At 34.7% G+C, this 27,513-nt stretch overlaps 1 protein-coding gene across 1 annotated transcript; it reads right to left on the bottom strand.

Moving 5' to 3' along the window:
- Positions 1-584: 584 nt before the first annotated feature.
- Positions 585-27,513, bottom strand: LOC128219040 (autophagy-related protein 16-1-like). Its single transcript, XM_052926852.1, has 16 exons — positions 27,368-27,513; positions 23,571-23,701; positions 22,749-22,863; positions 21,765-21,870; positions 21,196-21,269; positions 19,560-19,650; positions 17,717-17,877; positions 16,342-16,407; positions 15,373-15,448; positions 13,002-13,113; positions 12,031-12,173; positions 10,261-10,381; positions 8,004-8,177; positions 7,222-7,306; positions 3,603-3,749; positions 585-2,761 (listed from the first exon to the last, which is right to left on the bottom strand). Exons 2-16 carry the CDS (start codon positions 23,680-23,682, stop codon positions 2,668-2,670), a joined length of 1,677 nt encoding a protein of 558 aa, XP_052782812.1. The 5' UTR covers positions 23,683-23,701; positions 27,368-27,513; the 3' UTR covers positions 585-2,667.

The raw sequence follows: 27,513 nt of genomic DNA on the forward strand, positions 1-27,513 counted from the left end.
TTCCCAGTCAGAAAGGTAATTTACACTTTAGGAAGTTTAAAGAATTTATAGTACAAGGGGAGATAACTCCACAACAAAGTGACCAATAGTTAGAATTGTTATGCAGGGTGCTATTTAAAAACAAGTTTTTTCATCTACATGTAGTTTCAATTCTCCTTTAAGCAGATATCACATTATGACCTGGACAATGTTTATATTATCAAAAAAAAAACAACAAAAGGAGATAACTTTGCAACTAGCAAATGCCTAGCAGTTATGTCAGGAGCACAACTTTGCATTGCCATATATCTATGTTTCAAGTTTCAACCAACTTCTCCAAATAGTTTCTTTGAGGTCTGCTACAGACAAAAATTGGTTGAATAATTATAAAAATACTGACAAAACCAGTCATGTCTTCCTTCACAGAACTTGAGAAGGGGAGGCAAAATAATAGCTCATAGTTTTATTAGCTAATGGATTACTTTGACCTCAGAGTGACAAACAACCTTTGACATGTGACAAAGCAGAGTGTGGCTCCCAATCGCATCATATTAATTCCTTTCTTTAGGCCATAAGTATTCTTTGCAATAAAATAAAACAAGAAATTGATTATTATGCAATTTATTTATCTCTCTTCAATATTATAATATAGGGGGAGATGATATATATTACCTAGTAACTTATATCACTTCAACAACATGTTTACATTGATCAAGGCACCAACAATTGCTTGAAATGATTCATTCATTCATTGTGTCCCAATTTCTCGAAACTTCTTAAGTTGCTTATACATGGATTAAGCAAAGCTCATTATTTTTTTTTCCATAATTCACGTTATGTTTACTTCTTTAAGGTAATTTTTACTGTAAATAGGAATTATCTATATGGTCATCAAAATTAACCATTTTTCATTAATCAAAATCAAATTTTGGTATGTATTTTGAATGGTTAAAATAAGGGGTCACAGCATGATTAGTCCTTAACCAATGATGTCATACATGTTGGAGGCATGATATAGTATAATCTGAATCATAATCATATCACAGATGATAACAAATAAAAATATTGCAGAGCCAAAGCAAAACGCAAAAACAATGAAAAATATATGATACAAGCATTTTCAGTGAAAATATATCCCCCGCCAACGATGGCTTATTTGTGCTTGATGGCTTGTTTGTGCTTGAAGGTTAAAAAAAATCTCAGAAAGAATAAGATAAGCACATTGGTTTATCCCTTTCCAAGCAAAATTATAAAATATCGACCGGGACTACTTTATGATAATTTTTTTTAGCAATTACACAATCCAAAATATAAATAAACAGGCATCATCGCAGTATGTTGGTTCATATTTATTTCCAGTTTCAAGAATTTCTACCAACTAGTGACTGAGAAATGGCTGTAAATGAGAGTTTTCAAAAAATCAAGGGCAATAGCTCCAAGTACAATTGACCAATCCAAAAAAACAATGAACAGGCATCATCCCAGTATAGTAATTCATATTTATTTTAAGTTTCATGAAATTCTGCCAGCTAGTGACTGAGAAATGGCTGTGAATGTGCATTTTTCAAAAATCAAGGGCAATAACTCCAAGGACAATTGACCAATCAAATTTTTTTTTGGACGGGCATCATTCCAGTATAGTGGTTCATATTTATTTTAAGTTTCATGAAATTATACCAGCTAGTTACTGAGAAAACGCAGGTGACGGACGGAAGGAAGGACGGACGGAAGGAAAGACGGACGGACGGACGGAAGGACGGACAGACAACGCCATTTCAATATCCCCCTCCCTATTTCATAGGCGGGGGATAAAAATCTATCTAAAACAACAATATAATATACAGTTAAAAAAATAAAATAATAACATGAATAACACCAGCTTGCATACCTGGCAGGACATTTTTATGATGAATATTATGTTAAAAAAGAATACTTTTGCTTTTACCTGGTTCATTTAAGCTGCATTCTCACAGACTGACAGTTTGAAATTTTTCTTAGTTTTAGTATCAATGCCTTTTTAATTCATTCATATAAGATATATGTAACTCACAATAGAACAGATCACAACTGTTTAAAAAAAATGCAGAAAAAGTAATTTTTCTAAGAGCGTTTATAACGCTTTTAGCCATTAAACATTTGTTTTTGAACTTTAATATGAAAAACTATGACCCGATCATTTGTCAGCAGTCTTATATCAATGGTTTCCAGACATTTACCCAAAAATTTGCTCATTCCAAGACGCAAACTAAAATAGTTATCAAAACGATGAATCTGAAAGAGTGCAGCTTTAAAATATGAACCAACAATTACAAGTGAAAGTATTTGATGTGTTTTCAGGCAATACCATTGTAGAGAACACTGGCCGAACCAGGGTTGGTTTTCATAAAACATCTAGGGTCATTTCCTAACTTGTGTTGATTTCTGTAAGTTTTCAAAGTCAGATTAAATGGTATTTATAAGTATTGATTTTTATAAAAGAATGGATTTTGATTAAAGCCACTCTAAAAACCAAATTATGAAATCTTTACCTTAACCTAAAATATGCATATCACAAATATATAATGAAAATCAAACATATGCTGTCAAAAGTAAAAAAAGAAACCTAATTGTGGTTGAACACATCAAAATGTAAAACTTGAAGCTGTCAAAAGCTTGATCCAAGCATTCGTGAGATGAGGAAAGTGCCGGCTAGATGTCTGACCATAGAACAACTTTCTTCTGTTTCTCCGAACTGAGAATGTACGAGCCAGCTGGATGCCAGGAACAGGCAAGGATTGAGTGCCTGAAAATACATACACATACTTGATATATTGACAAGGCAGACTTATATGTTATGAGGTATATAAAATTGAAAAATATGGGGTCACCGCATGACCAGTTCTGGACCAATGGCGTTGCACCATTCATGTTGCAAGCATTATGTACATGTATGCATGAAGTTTTGAAATTAACAATCAGAGGGCAAGTGGGGTTACAAGGCCTACCTATTTTTTTGTTTTAAATAAGAAATATAACACCTACAAGCACAAATCTGCAATAAGATCACGGCTTCTAAAAACTGGCAATTTGCCAGCCTGGACTGATTTTGACCAAGCCAGACCAATCTCAGTTTCAAAAAGCGTCCAACAAATTGGGTCCGAAATTTTCTCAATTTTTTATTATTTCGATCCAAAACAACTAAGTCAGTAAAAATTGTAGAAATTGTTATACACAAACATTCTTGGGTCATGCACACATTCAAAATTACTCCCAATAAAAGTGTCCATCAGACCAATGTGACCAGCTGCATTTTTCTGCATCATATTATATGATGTATTGACTATTAGTATGCATGTATGCAGGAAGAATTTAAAATTAAATTACAACCAGAGGGCAAGTGCACAAACCAGACTAATACTAAATATTTTTCTCTTGTTTAAAAAAAACACCAAAAAACAAAAACAACATCTACAAGCACCAATTTGTTATATGATGGGTCTGAGTCGTCTAACCAAAACTTCCTGCAAAACCGCTCTTCAAAACTTTGCGTGTTCCCGAATAATTTTGTTCCAAGGTAAAAAATTATGACCGAATAAACTAAATATGCACTCTGTATAGTAATAAACGACTACAACAATACATACGTGTGTTCCTTAAGAGTTTTCTCCACCTTGCCTCGTGCGATGTTCCAGATGAAGAGCGTCCCGTCACTGGACCCAGCACACGCGTACATGCCATCCGGGCTGAACACCGCACGTGACCAGTCATAGCCCACTTTGAAATTGTCATCACTGCAGTTAGAAAAAGATAAATCTATTAATTATCATTCAATAATTATCTAGAAACACTACACCATATGATTGCCACTTGGCCTCGCACATGGGTACATGCCATCTTAGCTGAAGTCACTAGTGGATCCGGGAGGGGAGGGGGGGGGGTAGTTTTGGCGTACCCGGTACCAAAGTTTGTCTGAGTTCAATTTTTATTTCAATATAGGAGAAAAAAACTACAAAAGTCCCAAAATACACCCTTTTTGAATATAGATTATTAAAGTTTTCATGGGGAAGTACCCCCAAACCCACCTGCCAACACTTTGAACCAAACAAATCCTGGTTCTGTCAGAGGGGTGCAAGTCAAATATTATTGTATAAGAGATGGCAGCTTATCTCATAGAATTGTATTAGAGATGGCAGCTTATCTCATAGCATTGTAGAAGAAATGGCAGCTTATCTCATAGTATTGTAGAAGAGATGGCAGCTTATCTCATAGTATTGTAAAAGAGATGGCAGCTTATCTCATAGCATTGTATAAGAGATGGCAGCTTATCTCGTAGTATTGTAAAAGAGATGGCAGCTTATCTCATAGCATTGTAGAAGAGATGGCAGCTTATCCCATAGTATTGTACAAGAGATGGCAGCTTATCTCATAATATTGTATTAGAGATTGCAGCTTATCCCATATCACTGTATAAGAGATGGTAGCTTATCCTATACCACTGTATAAGAGATGGCAGCTTATCTTATATCACTGTATAAGAGATAGTAGCTTATCCAATACCACTGTATAAGAGATGGCAGCTTATCTCATATCACTGTATAAGAGATAGTAGCTTATCCTATACCACTGTATAAGATACGGCAGCTTATCTCATAGTATTGTAGAAGAGATGGCAGCTTATCTCATAGCATTGTAGAAGAGATGGCAGCTTATCTCATAATATTGTATTAGAGATTGCAGCTTATCTCATATCACTGTATAAGAGATAGTAGCTTATCCTATACCACTGTATAAGATACGGCAGCTTATCTCATAGTATTGTAGAAGAGATGGCAGCTTATCTCATAATATTGTATTAGTGATTGCAGCTTATCCAATATCACTGTATAAGAGATAGTAGCTTATCCTATACCACTGTATAAGAGATGGCAGCTTATCTCATATCACTGTATAAGAGATAGTAGCTTATCCTATACCACTGTATAAGATACGGCAGCTTATCTCATAGTATTGTAGAAGAAATGGTAGCTTATCTCATAGTATTGTAGAAGAGATGGCAGCTTATCTCATATCACTGTATAAGAGATAGTAGCTTATCCTATACCACTGCATAAGAGATGGCAACTTATCTCATATCACTGTATAAGAGATACTGTGAAATCATTAATGTTCGTGGGGCATTAATGTTTGTGGTTTTCGTGGGTTGGGTGATCCACGAATTCAAGATCCCACGAAATATAAACCCTTTATTCACTTTTTCAATTGCCTTGTTACATACATACTCTAGTATATTATTTACAGAGGTCGCAGTATACAGTGTTTACACCTGTCTCACTGTATAACTTACGATCATTATTCTGTTAATATATAATAACTGCCTTTAACAAATAATGAACCAAATCAATTAAATGTGTTTTATGAACCAAATGACAGTTATAAGCACGTGTTTAAACGTGCGCTGTTAATGAAAATCTCCAAGTTTACAAGATGTGCGTGATGAGTGTCCATACTCGATTTTTTATTTAATGAAATAATTAATCGATTACTAGTACATCGAAGGTTACTAAGCACCGAACATGACAATATACGCAACGTTTCGGTGTTTTCACAGTTTGCAAAATTCTTAATTGGCATTCAATGGTATCCCCTATCTTTATTTATGATCAGGGTACATCTTCTTTTAATACCTTTATTCCCAATTAAATCGATAAGTGACATGGTTATATGCACTAATTGGCATGTCGTACCACATTGGCGAGTGTCATAAACCGAGTGACATAGAAAACGGAAATCACGGGCCAGCGCGTGGATATTATGCAGACTATCTAGGACGATCGCATCTTCGATTTCATTTTTTTTTCAAAAATGAAAATCCACGAATTCAAGTACCCACGAAATTGTTTTTTTTTTCGGCAAACCACGAAATTTCATGCCCACGAACATTAATGATTTCACAGTAGTAGCTTATCCTATACCACTGTATAAGATATGGCAGCATATCTCATAGTATTGTAGAAGAAATGGTAGCTTATCTCCTAGTATTGTAGAAGAGATGGCAGCTGATCGCATAATATTGCATTAGAGATGGCAGCTTATCTCATAGTATTGTAGAAGAGATGGCAGCTTATCTCATAGTATTGTAGATGAGATGGCAGCTTATCTCATAGTATTGTAGAAGAGATGGCAGCTTATCCCATATCACTGTATAAGAGATAGTAGCTTATCCTATACCACTGTATAAGAGTTGGCAGCTTATCTCATAGTATTGTAGAAGAGATGGCAGCTTATCTCATAGTATTGTCGAAGAGATGGCAGCTTATCTCATAATATTGTATTAGATATGGCAGCTAATCTCATAGTATTGTATAAGAGATGGCAGCTTATCCCATATCACTGTATAAGAGATGGAAGCTTATCCCATAACATTGTAGAAGAGATGGAAGCTTATCTCATAATATTTTAGAAGAGATGGAAGCTTATCCCATAACATTGTAGAAGAGATGGAAGCTTATCCCATAACATTGTAGAAGAGATGGAAGCTTATCCCATAACATTGTAGAAGAGATGGAAGCTTATCCCATAACATTGTATAAGAGATGGAAGCTTATCCCATAACATTGTAGAAGAGATGGAAGCTTATCTCATAACATTGTAGAAGAGATGGAAGCTTATCTCATTATATTGTAGAAGAGATGGAAGCTTATCCCATAACATTGTAGAAGAGATGGAAGCTTATCCCATAACATTGTAGAAGAGATGGAAGCTTATCCCATAGTATTGTAGAAGAGATGGAAGCTTATCCCATAGTATTGCAGAAGAGATGGAAGCTTATCCCATAGTATTGCAGAAGAGATGGAAGCTTATCCCATTGTATTGAAGAAGAGATGGAAGCTTATCCCATAGTATTGCAGAAGAGATGGAAGCTTATCCCATAGTATTGTAGAAGAGATGGAAGCTTATCCCATAGTATTGTAGAAGAGATGGAAGCTTATCCCATAGTATTGTAGAAGAGATGGAAGCTTATCCCATAGTATTGTAGAAGAGATGGAAGCTTATCTCATAATATTGTAGAAGAGTCATCATGGCAGCTTGTCTCATGATATTGTATAAGGGATGGTAGTTTATCCAATAGCATTGTATTAGACAATGACAGCTTAAGCACTGTATAAGATGCTTTGAAAACATGTATGATCAAAATGGCAATGGCAAAATGTTTGGTACACATTCAAACAATGGAATTCAAGGTATCTTATTCCTGGTACTCACCATAGTGTGTACATAACCTGGTTTTGGCGTAAATCTATCACTTTTAACGTGTCTTCTCGGGTACAGACTAATAATGATGTGTGGTCTGAAAAAAGAAAACAGGATAATTGCTGGAGTAACAGTTTGCCTTTTAGTTAAGGAATGGACAAGATACATGATTTGAATGGTACTGCCTTTCAAGTCTGTTTCTTTGTATAACTTTGAAGGGAAAATACCAGTAACCTCATGCGGGAAAATAGCTCATTGAGCTAATGTTTCTTATTATAGGCCTAAAAAAATAAAAATTGTTTAGTTAGGGTTACATCCTTTTCAAAAATAGGTAGTGTAGGTAGGCTTTTTTTTATTTTTTTTATTTATTATTTGTATTAGGCTTTATATATCATTTTCATCATTGGAGAATGTTGTTGAAGTTATCTTCTGTATTTATAAGCATTTAAGGTTTAAACTGCATATTGAAAAGCAATTAAAAAAAACAAACTATAAAAACGGTAGGGTCGGCGCCTATTCCGTAGGTAGGGTCGGGTAACCCGAACCAAATGTATTTTTTTTTAGGCCTTAGCATGTACCCGACTTTCAATAAATGTTCTTGTATCTTTTTAGGGAATCCAGTACATTATTTGACTCGGATGGGACTTTAAAGCAGCCATGAATATAATGATATTTAACTATATTTAACTTCATAAAGTACATAAAGGGTCATAACTCAACTATTATTAGAGCCAGGATTATGGGACTTAGTACTCATGCATGCCAGAACAGTCATATTCTATGTAATGACTCACCCGGTGACAAAGCAAGGGAGGTAATTTTGCCATGAAGTTCAATCTCGTTGCTCTTGTTATCTGATTTTGTGTCCCAGAATCGTACACGTTTGTCAAAATGGCCACTGATTATGTGCGTCCCGTGTAGTGTGACCAAATCATGGCAACTTGACTCAGCCAATATGGTTTTAATACCTGTGTGATATAAAAACATAATGTATGTAACATTATTTTTTTCATAATTTGTTATTATGTGTCTAAATATCATTAGGAATCGAAAGAAGAACAAAACCTTAAATGTTCAGTGGCAATGATCTGCAAGGTCATTTCCATCAATCATCTATTTCATAATCAGAACTGAACACTGTAACAAAAAGAATTATTACACACAAATGTTCACAAAATTGTAACTGATTAATCTTTTGATGAACAAGCAAAATAATTATAGGCTAATAGGCATAACAATTGTCAGGAAAGAAAGAGATGTTGATATCCAAGTTTTTGGTTAAAACGTCAGTATGTTTTATATAAATAACATGTCATCCATTCAACCAGTATAAGAATATATATATAACATTTTTTAACTGATGATCATCCTATTTAAAATCAGAATCAATTATCGCTGACTATGCTTTAGTATGGATAACAGAACCTAAACGCTTTATTATGGATTACAGAACACACATGATTTAGTATGGATTACAGAACCTACATGCTTAAGTATGGATTACAGAACCTACATACTTTAGTATGGATTACAGAACCTACCTGCTTAAGTATGGATTACAGAACCTACATGCTTTAGTATAGATTACAGAACACACCATGCTTCAGTATGGATTACAGAACCTGCATGCTTTAGTATGGATTACAGAACCTACATGCTTTAGTATGGATTACAGAACCTACATGCTTTAGTATGGATTACAGAACACACCATGCTTCAGTATGGATTACAGAATCTACCTGCTAAAGTATGGATTACAGAACCTACATGCTTTAGTATGGATTACAGAACCTACATACTTCAGTATGGATTACAGAACCTACCTGCTTAAGTATGGATTACAGAACCTACATGCTTTAGTATGGATTACAGAACCTACATGCTTCAGTATGGATTACAGAACCTACATGCTTTAGTATGGATTACATAACCTACATGCTTTAGTATGGATTACAGAACCTACATGCTTTAGTATGGATTACAGAACACACCATGCTTCAGTATGGATTACAGAACCTACCTGCTAAAGTATGGATTACAGAACCTACATGCTTTAGTATGGATTACAGAACCTGCATGCTTTAGTATAGATTACAGAACCTACATGCTTTAGTATGGATTACAGAACCTACCTGCTTAATTTAGTATGGATTACAGAACCTACCTGCTTTAGTATGGATTACAGAACCTGCATGCTTTAGTATGGATTACAGAACCTGCATGCTTTAGTATGGATTACAGAACCTACATGCTTTAGTATGGATTACAGAACCTGCATGTTCTAGTATTGATTACAGAACCTACATTCTATAATATGGTTTTACAGAACCTACATGCTTTAGTATGGATTACAGAACTTACATCTTTCAGTATGGATTACAGAACCTACATACTTTAGTATGGATTACAGAACCTACATGCTTTAGAATGGATTACAGAACCTACATTCTATAGTATGGATTACAGAACCTACCTGCTTTAGTATGGATAACAGAACCTACATGCTTTAGTATGGATTACAGAACCTACCTGCTTTAGTATGGACACGGACCTACAAACCATGGATTGGCAACTGCCTGATATTGGTGAAACGATAAGAAATAATAATTTACCCACAATCCTTAACGCGAACTCGGCAAATATCGGAAAATTCCGCCAAATCGCCGATTGGTGAAAAATGGCGTTTTTCGGTTATTTCTGCCAGCTCTGCTAATAATTATTATTATTAACACCGATCGACATGTCGCATGTAATATGTTTGTAGATTGTCGTTATTGCATTTTCTCTAATTATCGAAGTATTAATCAGGACCTAATATGTTCCTGATTAAATTTATATTTAGTTTTAATTAAAGTTTTCCTACATGCATGTATTCGGCCGATGTCGGACGTCTCGAAAACGACCACACGATAAGATCTCGGAATGAAATTGCGCTGCATGCGTGAGTTTGAGCTAATCGCATTAACAGAGGAGAGTTGCCAATCCATGGTTTATAGGTCCGTGGTATGGATAACAGAATCTACATGCTTAAGTTTAGATTTTGTAACCTACACGCTTTAGTATGGAGGTCCCATATTTTGAGTGTTCTGTCATAGCTGCCTGACACAACTTTGCTATTTTCTCTGAGGAACTTGGCTGAAGAAACCCTCCTCATATGGCCAGTCAATGTGAGCTGAAAAATGACACACATGATAAATAAAGATTATGTCCCTTTCCATTCCGAGGTTTAAAGATGCGAAACTGATTACTTACCTTTACAGTTATCTCTGCGGCTACACATATCACATGGTCAGAATCCAAATCAAGCAAGTGCATTTAAAATCATGCTGTTGTCGTTTATTTCAAACATGTTTTAGTTATTATGAAACTTTCTATATTTCAAAGAACTTGTTTAAACTTTTTTTATTTTACAACATATTTGAAACAATTTATTACAAGATATTATCAATCACTCTCATTGCTATGATTTTGTGGGAAAGTGTAGGCTTGTGTACCAGAGTTACAGAGTACCCAGAGGAAACCTTCTTGTCATCGCCTTGGTGCCCAAAAAACCAAACTGACAGGTCACGTCCAGGTCAGGTATCGGACCCGGGTCGCCTAGCTGAGAAAAGCATGCACTAACCATTGCCCTTACTGGACAATAAGTAAAATATTGTTACTGAATGTTACATAAAGCATAAAAACTATTTTTGTGGTTACAAAGCAAATTTATAATGTTAAAATTTCCCATAAAAAAAATCAAACATTTGCCAATGCAAGTGATGTATTTCATTTTAGTAGTGTAACCTAGCTAATGTTTAAAATGCATTGGTGACTGTCTGATTAAAAGCAACGATGCTTAAAAATGCTTTCTAGTTTGTAAAATACAATACTCATTGTTTCTTTCTTTCATCATTTCCTGCTTTTTTATCGCATACCATTTGATGAGGGTGTTGTAAATGTACATTCTGATTGGTTGACTTTCAATAGCTCCACCTAATGGTGACGTTCCAATACTTGACACAACCCAATCAGATCAGATTTAGAATTATCGATTATGATAAAAAAAGGTTGTAAGCTCTTGACACAGAAACAGTTAAAGCTGTCAATGGAAAATGGCGAGGCTCCCAGTTATAGGACAAGATAAGAGGGAAGCATGTTGCAACGGTCAGAATAAACACTTTTCATAAAGATTCAATATTATTCCATCAAGTCTACAATAATACAAAATAAGTCTAAAAAAAATCAAGATCAGAGCCTACATTGGTTAGAATCTATAAAAAACGTATATATATGGCTCTTGTTTAGGTCATATTCCTGACTTTTAGAGATAATATTATATTGTGTAAAACAAAACACTAACCCACAATCTCTGATCAGCAACTGACTGTATTGACTGACACACTCAACTGTTTGACACTTGACGTATCATGAGTTTATGACGGGTCATATTCAAGACTTAAGCCACACCCACATTAAGATATGTAAAAAGACCACATACCAATAGTTTAAGCCCGGAATTATAGATATTCTGGTTTTCCCAAGCTAATCCTCCAGTACAAACAAAATTATACCGTTTTAATGTTAACCCACGTAACTTCGGAAACAATAGAGTCATTGGTCTGTTACATGATTTTCAATAGCTCGAAATTCACCTTTTATTTGTACCAGCATGGGAAATCCCAGTTATGTGAATTCCGGGCTAGATATATTACCTCTCAAGTCTGCAATTGACCACAGCCAACAGGCATAACCGTTCATCACTCCAAAGACATGGCGCTCTCCTCCGAGTTTTATTCAAGACTGACTATATACCTTGTTATTATATAAAGAACCACTCACCCATAACCTCTGGGTGTCGATTGACCACAGTCTACACGCATTATCGTTTGACGCTCCGAGTATATAGTTCTCCTCCGGGTCATATTCGAGGCTAGTTATACCTGCGTTACTGCCAGTCAATATGCCTTTACATGTACACTGACCTGAAATATAACACCATTGAGCCAGTTTTATCAACAATCTGTAATAGTCCACTTAAATTATGCTTTTAATCTATATTAAAGTAACTTACATTCAGTATTTCTGTCATCATTTCATGTGGCTCCTAGCTTTACATATCTGTAGCTTTACATGTCCTTTAGTATTAGTTTCGTGTTTGATAATGTTATTATGTCCCTTCCATGTTCTTATAAAATTATAAGGTAATACATACAAAAGATATCTTTATTGTTAAAACTTATGAATCATTTTATATTTATTATAATCATATTGTTTTGACAATGTTTATTTGTATGTATATTTAATACCCTATTAAATTGCAATCTGGGAGTTGAGCTAGTGAAGGGTCCCAAATCCTTGTATCACCATCTCGCTCCAAAGGACCAAAAAGGTTTTAAATCTCGCATTGGTTTAGTTATTACAGGTTGTAATTGATATTAAAGGGGGGTTGTAGCGAATAAATTAAAGACTTAAAAGAGTTATATGTCTAGTTTTCCTTTTCCTAAAGAGATTAAAAACATACACTTCCGTCCACACCTCAAGCCCGAAGAGCCCCGGTTACAAATCTTATGACCAGAAAGATCAACAACATCTGGCTAGACTCATCAATTATCTTAAGACCTAAAGTTTAAACACCATCAGGCCTTACTTATTGTTCATATATGTTCATTGGCTTGTCCAGGGTTATCATGTGACTAGATAATCACACCAGTCAGGTTTAAAAGAAATAAATATTTGCATAGAGATGGTTTGGCATCATGTTATTATGTCACAGAAATAAAATATTCAATTTGCAATTTGGCCAGTCTCACCAGCATAGTAGTTCCATAGTTTGATCGTTCCATCAACGCCACCACTGCCTGTGGCAAACGTACTGCCTGTCGGACTCCACAATACAGCATTAACCTCACCATCATGGGCATCCTAGACAGAAAGGTCAAGTTAAGATTTATCATGACAAAAGTTACACACAAACTTTAATAACTATGGATGCAAACAAATACTCGAATATTCGATCAAACGTTTGGTATTCAAATGTCAAAATCGGTATTTGAATATTCAATGTTTCTAACCATCATGGGTGTCCTAGACAGAGATGGAAGAAGGAAAGGTCAAGTTAAGACTTATCATATTTGTTACACACAAACTTTAGTAACTACAGATGCAAATGAATACTTGAATATTCATTCGAATGTTTGGTATTCGAATGTCAAAATCAGTAATCTAATATTAGATGTTTTTTGGTTGAATAAATAGAAAATTAACCGGGTATGAGTAAGAATGCCCTGGCTATTACTAGAGCGAATGATAATAGTTTACTATGACTTCTAAAACTTTAACTAAAACTGACTTTAAATTCAGAGGGCGATATGATAAACATGTTGGGGCAAGGGTCCTGTTTCAGTAAGATATCTTAGTCGTATTAAACCTAACAATTCTTTGGACTTCCAGGGACACCCAAGAGAGCTTGGCAAAACCCTTAAAATTACAGGCAAAATATATGTAATAAATGTTCTTACAATTACTTTCAAATACTATTTTTCCCTTCAAATTGTGTTACGCCTGGCAATTTGTGATCATAACTTGCCTACGATCTTAATTGAAACTCAGGGCCCTTAAGCTCTCACCTTATGCACCAGTCAATTGTAACCACGGCCCCCCCAGGTCCGGGGGTATACCAGGGATAGCCGTGAAAATGGGCCGTGTTTTTACCTTTCAGGTGACCCCGCAGTGCCGGGTGAATGCGGTGGTTTTGTCTTTGCGCAAAATATAGTGGGGAATATAGTGGGGAATTTGCCTTACTTAGGCTCCCTGGGGTGTGGGGGCATTTCGCGGGGATTTGACCATCAGTTCATCCCCGCAGGGCGGAGATTTTACCCGGGGTTACCCGGGGTTGGCTCAACCGAAAGTACAAAGGCCCCCGCTATTCCCCGGACCTGGGGGCCGTGGTGACTGGTGCATTAGAGGTGGTTGAAGCCCCACTGCATTCTTAATATCTCTAAAATAGAACGATTGTTCTTCAGCATCTGAGTTTTAGCCTCAGAAAAGCGCTTTAATCAAACTAAAAAAACCTGTCTGGCAACTTTACTTCATTTGTTTTATTAAAATAACTGTCCTGTTCAAATAGATATAACACTGAACAAATTTCATCATGAATGCTCATCATGAAGGTAATTTACAATAACATGAAGATTTACAGTTTTGCCACTTAAGTCTGAACTGACTGTTCGTAATCATGGCCCTTGAATTGTACCCAGCAGTAAGCTTATAGCTACCTTCGCAACCAAGCTTAGTAGATAAGTATTTTCTTAATTCAGTGATATAAATAGTTATTCAATTCATTGTTATATGACTATACCCCCAGCAGAGCTATTGAAAGTGTCTTCTTACAGTTGTAAGCGGACCATGCACGAGAATTTCGAGTTATCCCACTAGCTGATACATTGCATTTAAAAAGGTCATGAAAATAATCTGGTCCCAATTTCTCGAAACTTCTTAAGCTTAACAGGCTTAAGTAGCTTATTTCAATTAGCCAAATACATACTGAAATTGAATCTTGATAAATGAAAAATGGTTTAATGTGATTTTTGTAATGATAATTCCTATCCAAGGTATAAAAACTCTTAAAAAGTTAATATTATAAACCAAAAATAGTAAGCTTAGCTTAATCCTGTTTTAAGGGACTTAAGAAGTTTCGAGATATTGGGCCCTGATGTTTATCATTCGGAAAAATAGTTCTATTTATCTATTTATAAATCTGTAATTATGCTCACTAAAATATGCCATACACTTATCATCGTATAAGTCAGATACAATATTAAACTCATTTTTTCTTCAAAAGATCAATTTGGTGTTCGTCCTAGCGAAACTGCTTCTTACGTCTGTAAGAGGACACTAACATATCATTCAAATATCTAGTGACAAGCACCAATTTCGTGTTCGTTCTAGCGAAACGGCTTTTTACGTAAGAAGACACTTTTGAAGAAAAACTCTTACTGTATTAATTACTTACACAAAATTGAATGGTGACAATTGCCAAGAAAAGAAGCTGGACATAGGTTAACAGTTTCTGTTTACTATGCATAAAAATATTTTTATTGGATGAAATGAAATTATTATTTATCTGAAGGCATTCTTGGTCAATACTGACTTTTGGATCTACATAGAAAGTGCAAGTCTTACCAGTTTACATTGAGCTTTTGTAGGTATGGTAGCACGAAGGCAGATCTGTGGAAACCTTCGTGATGTTCGATCGCCTCTGAAACACAATTATGGGTGAGTAATAAATGTAGTTCATTGTCAAACAAAATTTAATGAGTTACTGACCCAGTGTTGGTCTTTGTCTTAGACGCCAATGAGCTTTTCTTTAAATCTGCAAGATATTTACATTTTACAATACAGCCCTCTCTTTGTTAATGTCCAAACAAAGTCCAATGTAAAGTTCAGGTAAACCAAACAAATGACGACAATAAGGTCACCTTACTGGTTTGTAGTGTTGGGAATTGGTTCCAGTTTGACTATCGATAATCGGTTCCACTCAAGTAACCGATTTCTGATAGTACAATCGATTTTTAGCAATACCTTAATTGTAGTTTTAATCTTTAAATTATTTATTATGACAAGCTACAATCGATTGTTACCGATTTAAGTCCCAACCAGATCAATTTCAAATTAAAATTGATCATTGAAACATCGCTACAGATTTGACAACACCAATGACACAATGTTCAGGATCACAGCGGACCATGCTTTGTTCTCATGAATTCGAGAGATTGCAACCTCAGTTAGTTCGTATTTTGTATGTTTGGACATGTAAGCTTAACAAAACTACAGTTATTGACAAAGCATATGGTTTTTAATGCTCTGTTCATAGGTAAATAACCATACTTATACAAAATGCACTCTGCTTCAGGTCACTTGTCTAAGGGTGTTTTTTTGTCAGGCTAGGTCATAGAAATACATTTGAATAATGTACAATCATGTGCTATTTTTTTACTGACAAAATATAATCAAAATATTTATTTGTCAATTCCAAACTGTATGGTTGAATAACAACCAGCGTTACCTTAATCACATTTTAAACTCTTTAAAAGCAAGCAAGTTCTTTTTAAAGTCAATGTTTTTCTTTCAAATATTTTGAAGACGACATACTCTGAGACCATCACATTTGCTTGAGCTGCCTCGGCCAGTTCCTCTTGAAGACGTAACTGTCTTTCCCTGTGAAAAAAGAAAAGACAATTTTAGGCGCAGCAACATCAAGGGACTTCTTTTCTGAGAAGAAATTGCAGAAATAAGACATCAATTTAGGAAAAGAGGGCCATGATGGCCCTAAAACGCTCACCTAAGCAAAGGGCCACAACTCTGTGATAAAGCATTAATATAAATGTTGCAATTTAAACATATTTTTACTGATGACAATGCCTTGTTTTATATTTGTATAGAGTCATGTAAAGCAGCTACCTGTAAAGTTTCATTGAATTTGGCCTGGTAGATTCAAAGATTTATTAACGCAAAACAGGAAGTTGGCCATTTTGTTGTTGTTGTTGTTGATCAATCTCAATGCCTTGTTGTATTTTTGTAGAGGGTCATGCAATGAAGCTTTCTGTAAAGTTTCAGTGAATTTGGCCTGGTAGTTTCAGAGGAGATGTTTTTTAAAGCAAAACAGGAAGTTGACCAGATTGTTGTTGTTGTTGATCAATCGTGACCCCTTGTTGTTTTTTTGTAGAAGGTTACCTAAGGAAGCTTCCTGTAAAGTCTCACTGAATTTGGACTAGTAGTTTTAGAGGAGATCTTTTTTATATCAAAACAGGAATTTGGCCATTTTGTTGTTGTTGTTGTTGTTGTTGATCAATCGTGACCCCTTGTTGTATTTTTGTAGAGGGTCACCCAAGGAAGCTTCCTGTAAAGTTTCATTGAATTTGGACTGGTAGTTTTAGAGGAGATGTTTTTATAAAGCAAAACAGGAAGTCAGCCATTTTGTTGTTGATGTTGTTGTTGTTGTTGCTAATCAATCGTGACCCCTTGTTGTATTTTTGTAAAGGGTCACCCAAGGAAGCTTCCTGTAAAGTTTCATTGAATTTGGAGTGGTAGTTTCAGAGGAGGTGTTTTTTTAAATCAAAACAAGAAGTCAGCCATTTTGTTGTTGTTGCTGTTGTTGTATTTGTAGATCAATCACGACCCCTTGTTGTATTTTCGTAGATGGTCACCCAAGGAAGCTTCCTGTAAAGTTTCATTGAATCTGGACTGGTAGTTTCAGAGGAGATGTTTTTTAAAGCAAAACAGGATGTCGGCCATTTTGTTGTTGTTGTTGCAAATCAATCGTGACCCCTTGTTGTATTTTTGTAGAGGGTCACCCAAGGAAGCTTCCTGTGAAGTTTCATTGAATTTGGCCAGGTAGTTTCAAAGGAGATGTTTTTTAAGCAATTGTTGACGGACGGACTGACAGACGGACGATGGACAAAGACCGATCACAAAAGCTCACCTAGAGCACTTCTATAACTTTTGTTTGCAATCAACCAGTACACACTCTATAAAGTTGGCAAGTTCCCGATTTAAAATGTCAGCCTGTTCCATTTGTTGTTGCACCAATCGCGCTGTTAGTTCATCCTTGTCTCTCTGGAGCTTGCAATGTTTCTCCGTGAGATCTTCAAACAACACTTGTAGGGCCTGGTGCTCATCTTTAACGGTCTGAAATGATAACTCATTACTTAAGTTAGGGAATCAAGTGGACCTCAAGGGATGCGAATGCCATTTGTAGTGCCTGGCGTTCATCTTTATGGGTCCAAAATAATAACTCATTACTCAAGTTAGGGAGTCAAGTGGACTCAAAGGACGTAAACACCATTTGTAGCATCTAGTGTTCATCATTAGGGGTCTGAATTTCTGAAATGATAACTCATTACTCAAGTAAGGGAGTCAAGTGGATTAGTAGTATGGTGTCTGCCTCTAACCCAAGAATGTTGTCTGCTACTAACCCCAAGAGTGTTGTCTGCCCCTCACCCAAAAAGTCATGGGTTTGAACATTCTCATAGCATCCAAAAATAGACATCTGACTGGTTTCTACCTAAAAAATTGACTGGAGTGTGATTCTATAAGCTTAAATCACAACCAAGATTAAGAAACTAGTTTAAACAAAAATTAGGGGGTAAAAAGTTTTATCTTATGTCATGAACCCTAGGAGAATTTTTTGTACCTAAGAGACAGGTCTGTTTCACCTGCTTAACGCAGGCCAAAAAAAATCCCAAATGGTATAGGCAAAGCCACCTTGGAATTTAACTGAAAAAGCCCTAGGAGTGTTTTTTAACAATAGGTATTAAATCGGAATAAAATACCCCTCCACTCATCTTAACAGTTACTGTAATAATAATTTCTAAGATTTTTTTAAAAAGTAGATAGTGTGTCAACTGCAGTAAACTGTCTTTCATTTAGAAAGAAGCAATTAAAAAATAGACAGATCAGAAAATTCATTTTCGACTTAACCATTATCAGCTCATCATCACATTACACAAATAAAAAAGAGAGCCATGAATTTCCCATATCACTCTACTGATTGGACAAAGGGTTCTAATGTTATTGATCGAACAACAAACTTGACGCATCCCACCCACATGCCGCTGGTTTTAAACAGATTTATAAAAAACATTAAAAATATGTATTTGTTTCAAATGTTACCACGGCCATAACTCTTTCAATATTTAAGTTGGAGTAATAAAACTTGTCACAATTGAGCACTTAATATCTTTAATGATTGTAAAACAATTAAGTAAACATGTTAATGAATTTTTACAGAAAGGGATGAAATGACATCTTGTAATGATCAAATTACAGAAAGGGATGAAATGACATCTTGTAATGATCAAATGCAAACAAATGTGACTATTTGGGAATTGGAAGAAATGAAAAATATTAATATTCATTCCATTCTCTCTAATAATCTGAAAGTCATCGTTTCTGAAAGTAGGCAGAGTTTTTTTATCAACATTATAAGAAGATAAGCCTATTAAATTGTTTCTCATATATATATATATCTTTTTCTATGAAATATTTTTCTATGCAAGAGAATCATATCTGTATATGACATACACTCATCAGTGAATACAGTGTCTCATAAATATAAGTGACTTAAAAAGTGTAAATAAAACACTTTTGGATGTTGCAAAAGGTCAAAAAAATGAAATGGTACCCGCGCCAAAGCACTAAATGGCGATGATGAAAATCCCCTGGTTTGTGACTCAAATCCCCTCGAATTCTGAACAAAATCCCCTGATGAGCCTTTCAAAAATATAGCATGTATGTTATTTACTCAATTAATTCAAAACAATATCATTTTAGTTTGACATTTAAAAACGATCAAGACAATATAAATAAACCTGATTAGTCTCCTTCAATTCTCCGATGGTTCTCTCCAAATGTTTTATCTCTGCTTGTAGACTGTTCTCTACAGCCAAAGCATCCATCAGCCTAAAATCCACCAATCAATGATGATACATGTATAGTAGATTGAACAACATCTTTATTATGATCATTGTTTTCAAATTCATAACTGAAATCTTTTTATAGAAAGTACAGGAGGAAAAACACACATTTTACAAAATTATTTTAAATATGATATTGAATTTTTCATAAATTATACATGTAAAACATTTGTTTATATAGAACAGATATTTTTTCATACTAATTTGTTTGTTATATGCAATGCTGTCATCTATTCTACTCAACTATTAATCCCCACCTTCAAAACCAATGTCTTTCAAATCAGACTTGAAAACTGGAAATGTGTGTGTAAAGTAAAACACATATACAGTGAAAACTCACTAAACCGGACAAGGTCCGGACTGGGCAAAATTTCCTGTTTAGTGAGGATTCCGGTTTAGTGAGGATTTGATATACGGAGTAAGTTTACTCAAAATATTAACTGAGTTAACCTTTAAAGGGAAATTGGAATAAAATAAAAACACATAAAGATAACATTTATTTTACATCAACGATGGTTCAAGTAACTTGAAATAATGCATAGAGTATACATGTATATTCATTTATATATCAATGTACATTACAGATACAGTTTTAGACGGAGGTTGAGACATGATTAAAGCACATGCAAAAGTGATAAACATAATTCTGCGTATTTATTATCATCTTTTTTCCGAGTCTAAAAAAATAAAACAACTCGCGTAATTTAATGCTGGTTAAGTATGTTTGATAGTTTAATTAACGCACCGCTCTTATTTGATTCACTCATAGATGTCTTTAGATAAAACAACGCTCCAAAATGATCAATTAATAACCGTTTCTAGTTCTTTATTTTCTGCAACAAACAAATTAATGTTTCAATCAATTTTCTTTTCACAAGTTTGATTAACGTTTGATTATCGCGCGGCAGTCAATCCACAGCGCAATCATCATTATCGATTATCGAGTTATCACAACATCAAAGGTGCAATATTTAACGACGCACAGGCTGTCAAAACAAAGTGACAAAGTGACACGCGATTCGCGAATTCCTAATACACAAACTCATTTTGACATGTTTGAACAAATATATGTCCGGTTTTGCGAGGTAAAATTACGTTGACAACTAACAAATTTTCTCGATTTTTTGTCCGGTATCCGGAATTCCGAGGTTCCGGTATTGTGGGGATTATTTTACATTGAAAATAGAAGGGGAAAATCGGGACTCTGAAAAAAGTCCGGTATCCCGAGGATTCCGGTTTTGTGGAGATCCGGTTTAGTGAGCTTCCACTGTACTAGAATTCTGTGGATCAGAGTAATGTACTGTCAAAAGCACCTACCATTTTCACCTTGTCCTTTGACCTTCAAGCCCAAAAGTCATTAGAGGTTGGGTTGTCCCCTTTACCAATACCAAGTGTACACAAAGTTCAAAGACTTCAAAAGTCATTCAAAAGTTATTGTTCGAAAACAAAATTGTGACAGATACACATAAAACACAGGACAAAATAATCCTATACTTTCCTGGTGACATACATGAAATAAAACAAATCTTACTTGCTGTCTTTTGCTTGAAGTTGTTTTTCCTTTTCTTTCATGGCAGCAGTTAGGTCTATGATTTGTTGGGCATTCTGAAAAGATTTATTTTTCATGGAAACATAACCTTATATTTAAAGTTGTAATGACTAACATAGGCAAGTTTGCTCAGAAACTTAATACCTCATATCTTCCAAGATCAAACAGCAAGTACATGTATATCTTCAGTATTTCCATCCAATGAAATAATTTCCCATACATGTGAAAGCAAACTACAGTACTTAAGACTAATCTTTACTGCTCTAAACTTTACTTAAACTACCAGCTCCTCTCTCCAATTTTGCACTGTACTGGGTCCAGTGAATGCGCTTACCGCAATAGAGCCACTTATAGCTCAAAAACACTCTAGGCTTATCTTCCCCAATTTTGGCTTAACTATATAAGACTTTCCTCAACTACTTTTTGCTTAAAAACTGAGCACATGCTTTAACCAACCTTTATTGTGCTTAAGTTCCCAAGATTTTGCTTAAATACCTTAAGTTTTTTTTACCAAAAAAATGAGATTTAATTCAAAGATTTGACTTAACAACCTCCCCTCTCCGCCTATGCATCTCTGTCAGCTCCTCACTGAGTTTCCAGAGTCTCTGCTCCAGGAGCGCCACTTTGACATTGCCACCAGGACTTCCTCCTTCTCCACTGCAAGATATATAACAAGAAAACTGTATGGGGGTATAACACTGGTCTGTTTATCTCTGTACATCTTAAGGGAGGTATATAGAATTGCCCACTGTAATGCTTTGCTAAAATACATCTTTAGGAAGGTATAAACAATATAGCATTTCTTCCTGTAATGCTATATGCTAAGATACATCTACAGGAAGGAATGAAGGAATATAGTTATGCTTTAATATTTAGATGTAATGCTAAAACACATCTAAAGGAAGATGAACAGCATTGCTTATTGTAATGCTGTGCAAAAATACATCCAAAGGAAGATATATAGCATTGCCTACAGTAATGCAATGCTTAAATATGTGTATAGCAATGAATGTTACTAAGCATTGCTCACTGTAATGCTTTGCTAAAAAGAACAAATGAAAAGGGCCAAATTTGGGCTGTTTTTCTAGGTAAAAAACACTGAATATATCTGAAATAGTTCTCATATGACAGATGGTTTTGTTTCTTTTTCTGAATAATAAAAAATCCTGCATTAACAGTGTTTACAATATTAAAAAAAATATACCAAAAGAAAATATATCATTATCAAATAAATGCAAATAATACTAAATTACAACGAAGAAAGGAAATAAAATAATACTTGTTCTAACATAATTATAACACACCACCAGTAGAATAGCGATACCCCCAGTAATCCTTCGCAAGAATATGGATTGTGCTGTTCCAAATAAGAGCAATTGTCGGGAAGGTAAGCACAGCGTAATTGGTTACCATTAGTTAAGTGCACTCTCTATATATATATATATCTATAAACAGCTCATTTATACAAGAGCCAGTATAATCTTTTTTTGTGCGTTAATCTTTATGATGAAACGAAAGGGCTGTAACACTCTTACCCACTGTCCGCTCGAATCTGTAAGCTTAGATTGTCTGCCTTGAGTCTCTCCGTCTCAACAGTGAGCTGCATATTCCTGGTCTTGAGAGAAGCCACTTGCTCAAACAATTTATTTTCTGTGGTAAAGATAATCAAATACAATCATGAACTATCATGATTCTACAACATGTTTACTGTCACTTGTCCACTACATAACTGTTTCAAGTATAAATAAGTATGTTTAATACAGTGTGTGTATACCATGTGATAAATTGCGTCATAAATGCTACTTCGGAAAGCATTATTTTGCTTCGAATGAAGACTTAAAACAATGATAACTTTCCTATTTCTTCACCATTTAAAATGAAACCTAGCGCAGTCTACGCCGCTTACAGAGCCCAGCCTTTGGCCTTTTACCAAAGTTTGATTGAGAGTGTAGTTTCTTAAAACATTTCGACAAACCTTTTCGCAATTCGGCCGTCTGACGGAGCACTGTCAAAACATTATTTTGGAAACAGGTTTGTCGAAGTATTTGATGAAACTTATCACCTTATCAAACTCCGGTAATAAAATGAAGGCGTGGCTCTTTACACGGCTTATACTGCCCTTTGTTTCATTCAAAAAGGTTTACTTAAAGAAAAGTTATCTTTGGTTTAAGTCTTCATTTGGAGCAAAATATTGCCTTCTGACTTAGCATATATGACGCAATTTATCACGTGGTATACCCACACTGTAATATGTTACTTATGTTTTCATAATATGTTTCTTCAACAGTCCCAAATTTGTTCAAAAAATTGTTTATTCTTTGTTGTGTTCATTGACAACTGATGGGATTTATACTTACGTGATTCAATTAAATCTGCAAATTCATGTCGCTCTTTTTTATTGCGTAACTTCAAACTCTGTGATATACTTTTTTTCCAATCTGTGGACTTCACCATTTTGGAATCTGACATTTAGCTGCAATGTGTAGGACTGAAAAGTAAGAATTTGGAGTCAAGTACAAACAAATCAGGTTTGATTTCATGCATATGGGTGAAACAGTCGAAAATATAGGTTTACAAGTTTATTCATCTAAACTCATGCAAAGAAAACATGACAAAAAGAGCAACGGTGAATGATGACTCTAGGCCAAAAAAAAAAAATATGTGTGTTTCAGGTTACATGATAAAAAAAAATAGGGACGGTAGGCAGGCTTCTTTTTTTTTTCTTTTTTTTTATACCGTCACATATTTGGTATCTTTGACAACTACTATATGATGCCATTAAAGATGCCATTTTTCGATGTTTTGAATATTTTATAACATTATAATAATTTAATTGGTGCACTTTCAGGACCATACATGTACAATATTTAAATGAAGACCCATACAACCAATTACAGCAAACCAAAGGAAACAAGATGCTGCACATGTTTATGTTTGTCAGTTTCTGTTAGGACGTCTGTGGAAACACCAAATTAGTACTATTATCCTGTCATTTTTCTTGCTAAAAGATCAATATTAAAAACAAACAACTTGTATTTTTATTTCTTTGTTTCTTTATTACTATCAATAAACCAACACTGTGAAATCAGAAAGGCTTATTTTATCCATTAACCCTTGACTCCATGTATGCTACATTTAAAAAAAAAAATGCATTGTATTCTAATTTTGATCACTCTTGCAAATATTATCGAAAACTGAGCATTTGCTCCTGAGGAGCAAATGCTCCATTTCCCATATTATTAAATACAAAACATTCATAATAATTAATTGGAATTTTATGGGAAAAAATAAAATGCCAATTATGAATGTTTTGTATTGTGTTTTTAATGTTAAATATTATTATTAAAGGATTAAATGTAGAGTCAGTAAAATATACATTTAGCTTTCATGCAGCTTTGTCAAAGATATATAGCCCTAACTCCAGTTACTTGATAAGGCTGTGCACAGTATTTCACACTTCACAATTCCAACACAAGTATATGTTATTAATTCAAACAAAAAGGGTATGTGTTGCTTTCATACATTTAAAAAACAATGCAGCTTTCTGCAAAACAGTTAACTCCGCTTATAACCTCGCCAAATCTGCCCTATTTGGTGGCTTTGGTTTACACTTCTTAAGCATCGAATGCCCTCGTAATAGGGACATTTCTTTATGTTGAGTGACAGAATAGCAGACGCCATTATCTGCAGTGTACGAATTTCGGATTTGATTCCACTAGCCCATTCGGGCTACCAGATAGGAAATTTTACTAGCCCAAAACCAATTTCACTAGCCCAAACTTAAATATTATAAAGTATCACTTGTTCATAATAATTTTTGGAAGTTTAAATACGATTCCACAACGATTTTGATCATCTAATCAAGCACATTCATACAGTTTCAATAAATGTTCCCCAATCTGAACAATGCGTCAATAATAAATTATAGTCATACATATATTAGTGTCGTCATCCAAAGTTCAGTAACTAATAAAGTTTTCAAAAAGGTGATAAAAAGAGAAAAATATTTTCTGAACATATCATTTATTAGTTTCTGAACATATCATTTATTAAATGGAAAAAATTATGCATGTACTGTAAGTTCCGTTATCCAATGCATCCTTGTCAAATCCGATATCCACCAGCAATTGTGCAATGACATTTTTCTCTTTTCAACTTTCAGTTTCACTTTGAAGTTTCGGAAGAAACAACAAAAATATATCGATGTTTATATTGCCAATATTTCTATAATTGTTCTTTAAAATAAATGGCAAAGCAATTCAAAGGTATAAAATAGAACCTTACTGTACTGTACACTGACAACGAGTACTTTATCCGACAGTTTTCCTTTCACTTTGATTAAATTTGTCAGAAGTAAACGGGCACCTGTTTTCTGTGCATTTAAGACGATGCTTATAGAATGGTTATTTTGTGTTCGCATTAAAAACTTAAATATCTTTCTTTTTATTTCAGCAAATAAATAAAATATATTTAAACGAAATAAATAAAATATCAATGTTGATATTGCTATTTTAGCATTGTTGATTTGCATTGTCATCAAAGTTGTCGAAACTGCCGATGTTATCCGTTAATTTACATAATGGGCGGAGTTATTGACGTCATAGAGTTTGACTGCGGCTATAAATAGACACACTTACTGGTTAGAAACTGATCGATAATAACTTGTCACTTCAGGCGTTAATTAATTTTGACATGTGTTTATTATATTCATTGATTAAATAAACAAACATTCAGCACATGGCTTGAGCCCTGAATCGCAGAGCAATAAGCTTTTTGATCATCGTAAATTTCGGCGAATCAGACTTCGCCGTTGTCAAGGCGACTTAGTCGTTCCAGTCGCCCTGAAGAACGCGTTCTTAAATAATAAGGTTTTGCGTATTAAAAATATGATGTGTTACGCGTTTAATTGGTATGTGTTTTTTTTTTTAAATCACATTAGGAAAAAAACGGTAGCCCGGTCGGGCTAGTTTCTGTGGAAAATTTGGTAGCCTCGGGCTATCGGGCTACCGCGAATTTCGAACACTGTATCTGTCGCCTGCTTACTCCTACTCAGTGCGCTCAGACGCTCTATCGATTTTTCCGGGATGAATAAAATACACGTTTAAAGCGTCTGACGACATTGAGGAATATTTGGGTAGGATAAAAAAATTACGGTCGGCGAGCGCGGAACAGACACGGCCGGGTAACCGGAAACACACAATTTTTTTTTTTTACGCCCTAGCTTAGGAAGAACTACTTTTTACAAAAAAATTGTGAACTTGCAGGTTTACCTTTAAAAAAATTGTCTGCAAACTCTGATTTAGTGTGTTTTGGTGCTAAAGACATTTTGATTAAAACATTCTAATATTTACACATTATTGAACCTAACTTCCCTACAACATTCACAGAATGATGTCTTTATTTATGGATTGATAGATAGTTTTTCCTGGCACGCGCCCCCTCTAAAATCATCCATGTTTTTTGGTTCTGAGGGAGGCCAGGCACAAGCGCCCCTAAGTTACGCCCCCTCTAACATTGATTCCTGGATCCGCCCCTGTACTTTATCTTTCCGTACTGAGTTAAGTGATTTGTGAACTTTGCATTTTGATGTCAATGATGAGCACTGATTATTTTCACTAAAATTCAGCACTTTTTCTTAGTCAATGTTTCTCATTTTACTGTACTGTCGATGTGGATGCTATGAAGAATATAAGGTGTTTTTGTTATATTCCTGATCATAAGCTTTCGGATTTGTTTGAATGATTTAATTTATTCCTAGTTTATATGAATAAACATCGTTTGTTAAAGAAATTTAGCCTGAAATCGTATCATGTGTAGACAAAAAATCCAAATAATTAGTGGTAAGGTTTATGACAAGGGAAATAACTTTTATTATGATTAAATAATAAGTTTAGGACACATACAACCATAACTCAACTGACTTTTATCTCTGTTATCCAAAATTTGTTTCAGAAATACGTTTTATTAACTAAATTATAATAATAATAATAATAATAATTAAAATAAAATGTAATTAAATTAAAGCTGAATACTGCCGTTACAAAGTCCCCAAAGACAGTGTTCTGTGACCTACCTTTTTTCTAATTTTCATTTCGTGGATAATTAGTCCAACAACGAAATAATCAGTAATTATGCAATATAAAAATGTACTTACCTTATACTAGTAACAATAAAGAAGAAACGTGAAGAAACAAGACATTCCAAGATCGAATTAAATAATAAATAATTCAGAAATAACTTCCTTATTTCTTTGAACGCGAGAAAGCGTAAAAAGATATCGGGAAGTAATTTCTGTGCATT

This window comes from Mya arenaria, chromosome 15 (genome assembly GCF_026914265.1).
Source record: "Mya arenaria isolate MELC-2E11 chromosome 15, ASM2691426v1".
Lineage (NCBI taxonomy): Eukaryota > Metazoa > Mollusca > Bivalvia > Myida > Myidae > Mya > Mya arenaria.

Coding starts and splice junctions, on each gene's coding strand:
- LOC128219040 (XM_052926852.1), bottom strand. CDS start 23,682: ATGTCAGATTCCAAAATGGTGAAGTCCACAGATTGGAAAAAAAGTATA. Junction 15,449..16,341: donor GCAAATGTGATGGTCTCAGA/GTATGTCGTCTT, acceptor ATTGTGTTTCAG/AGGCGATCGAACATCACGAA. Junction 3,750..7,221: donor CAGGTTATGTACACACTATG/GTGAGTACCAGG, acceptor TTCTAACTGCAG/TGATGACAATTTCAAAGTGG.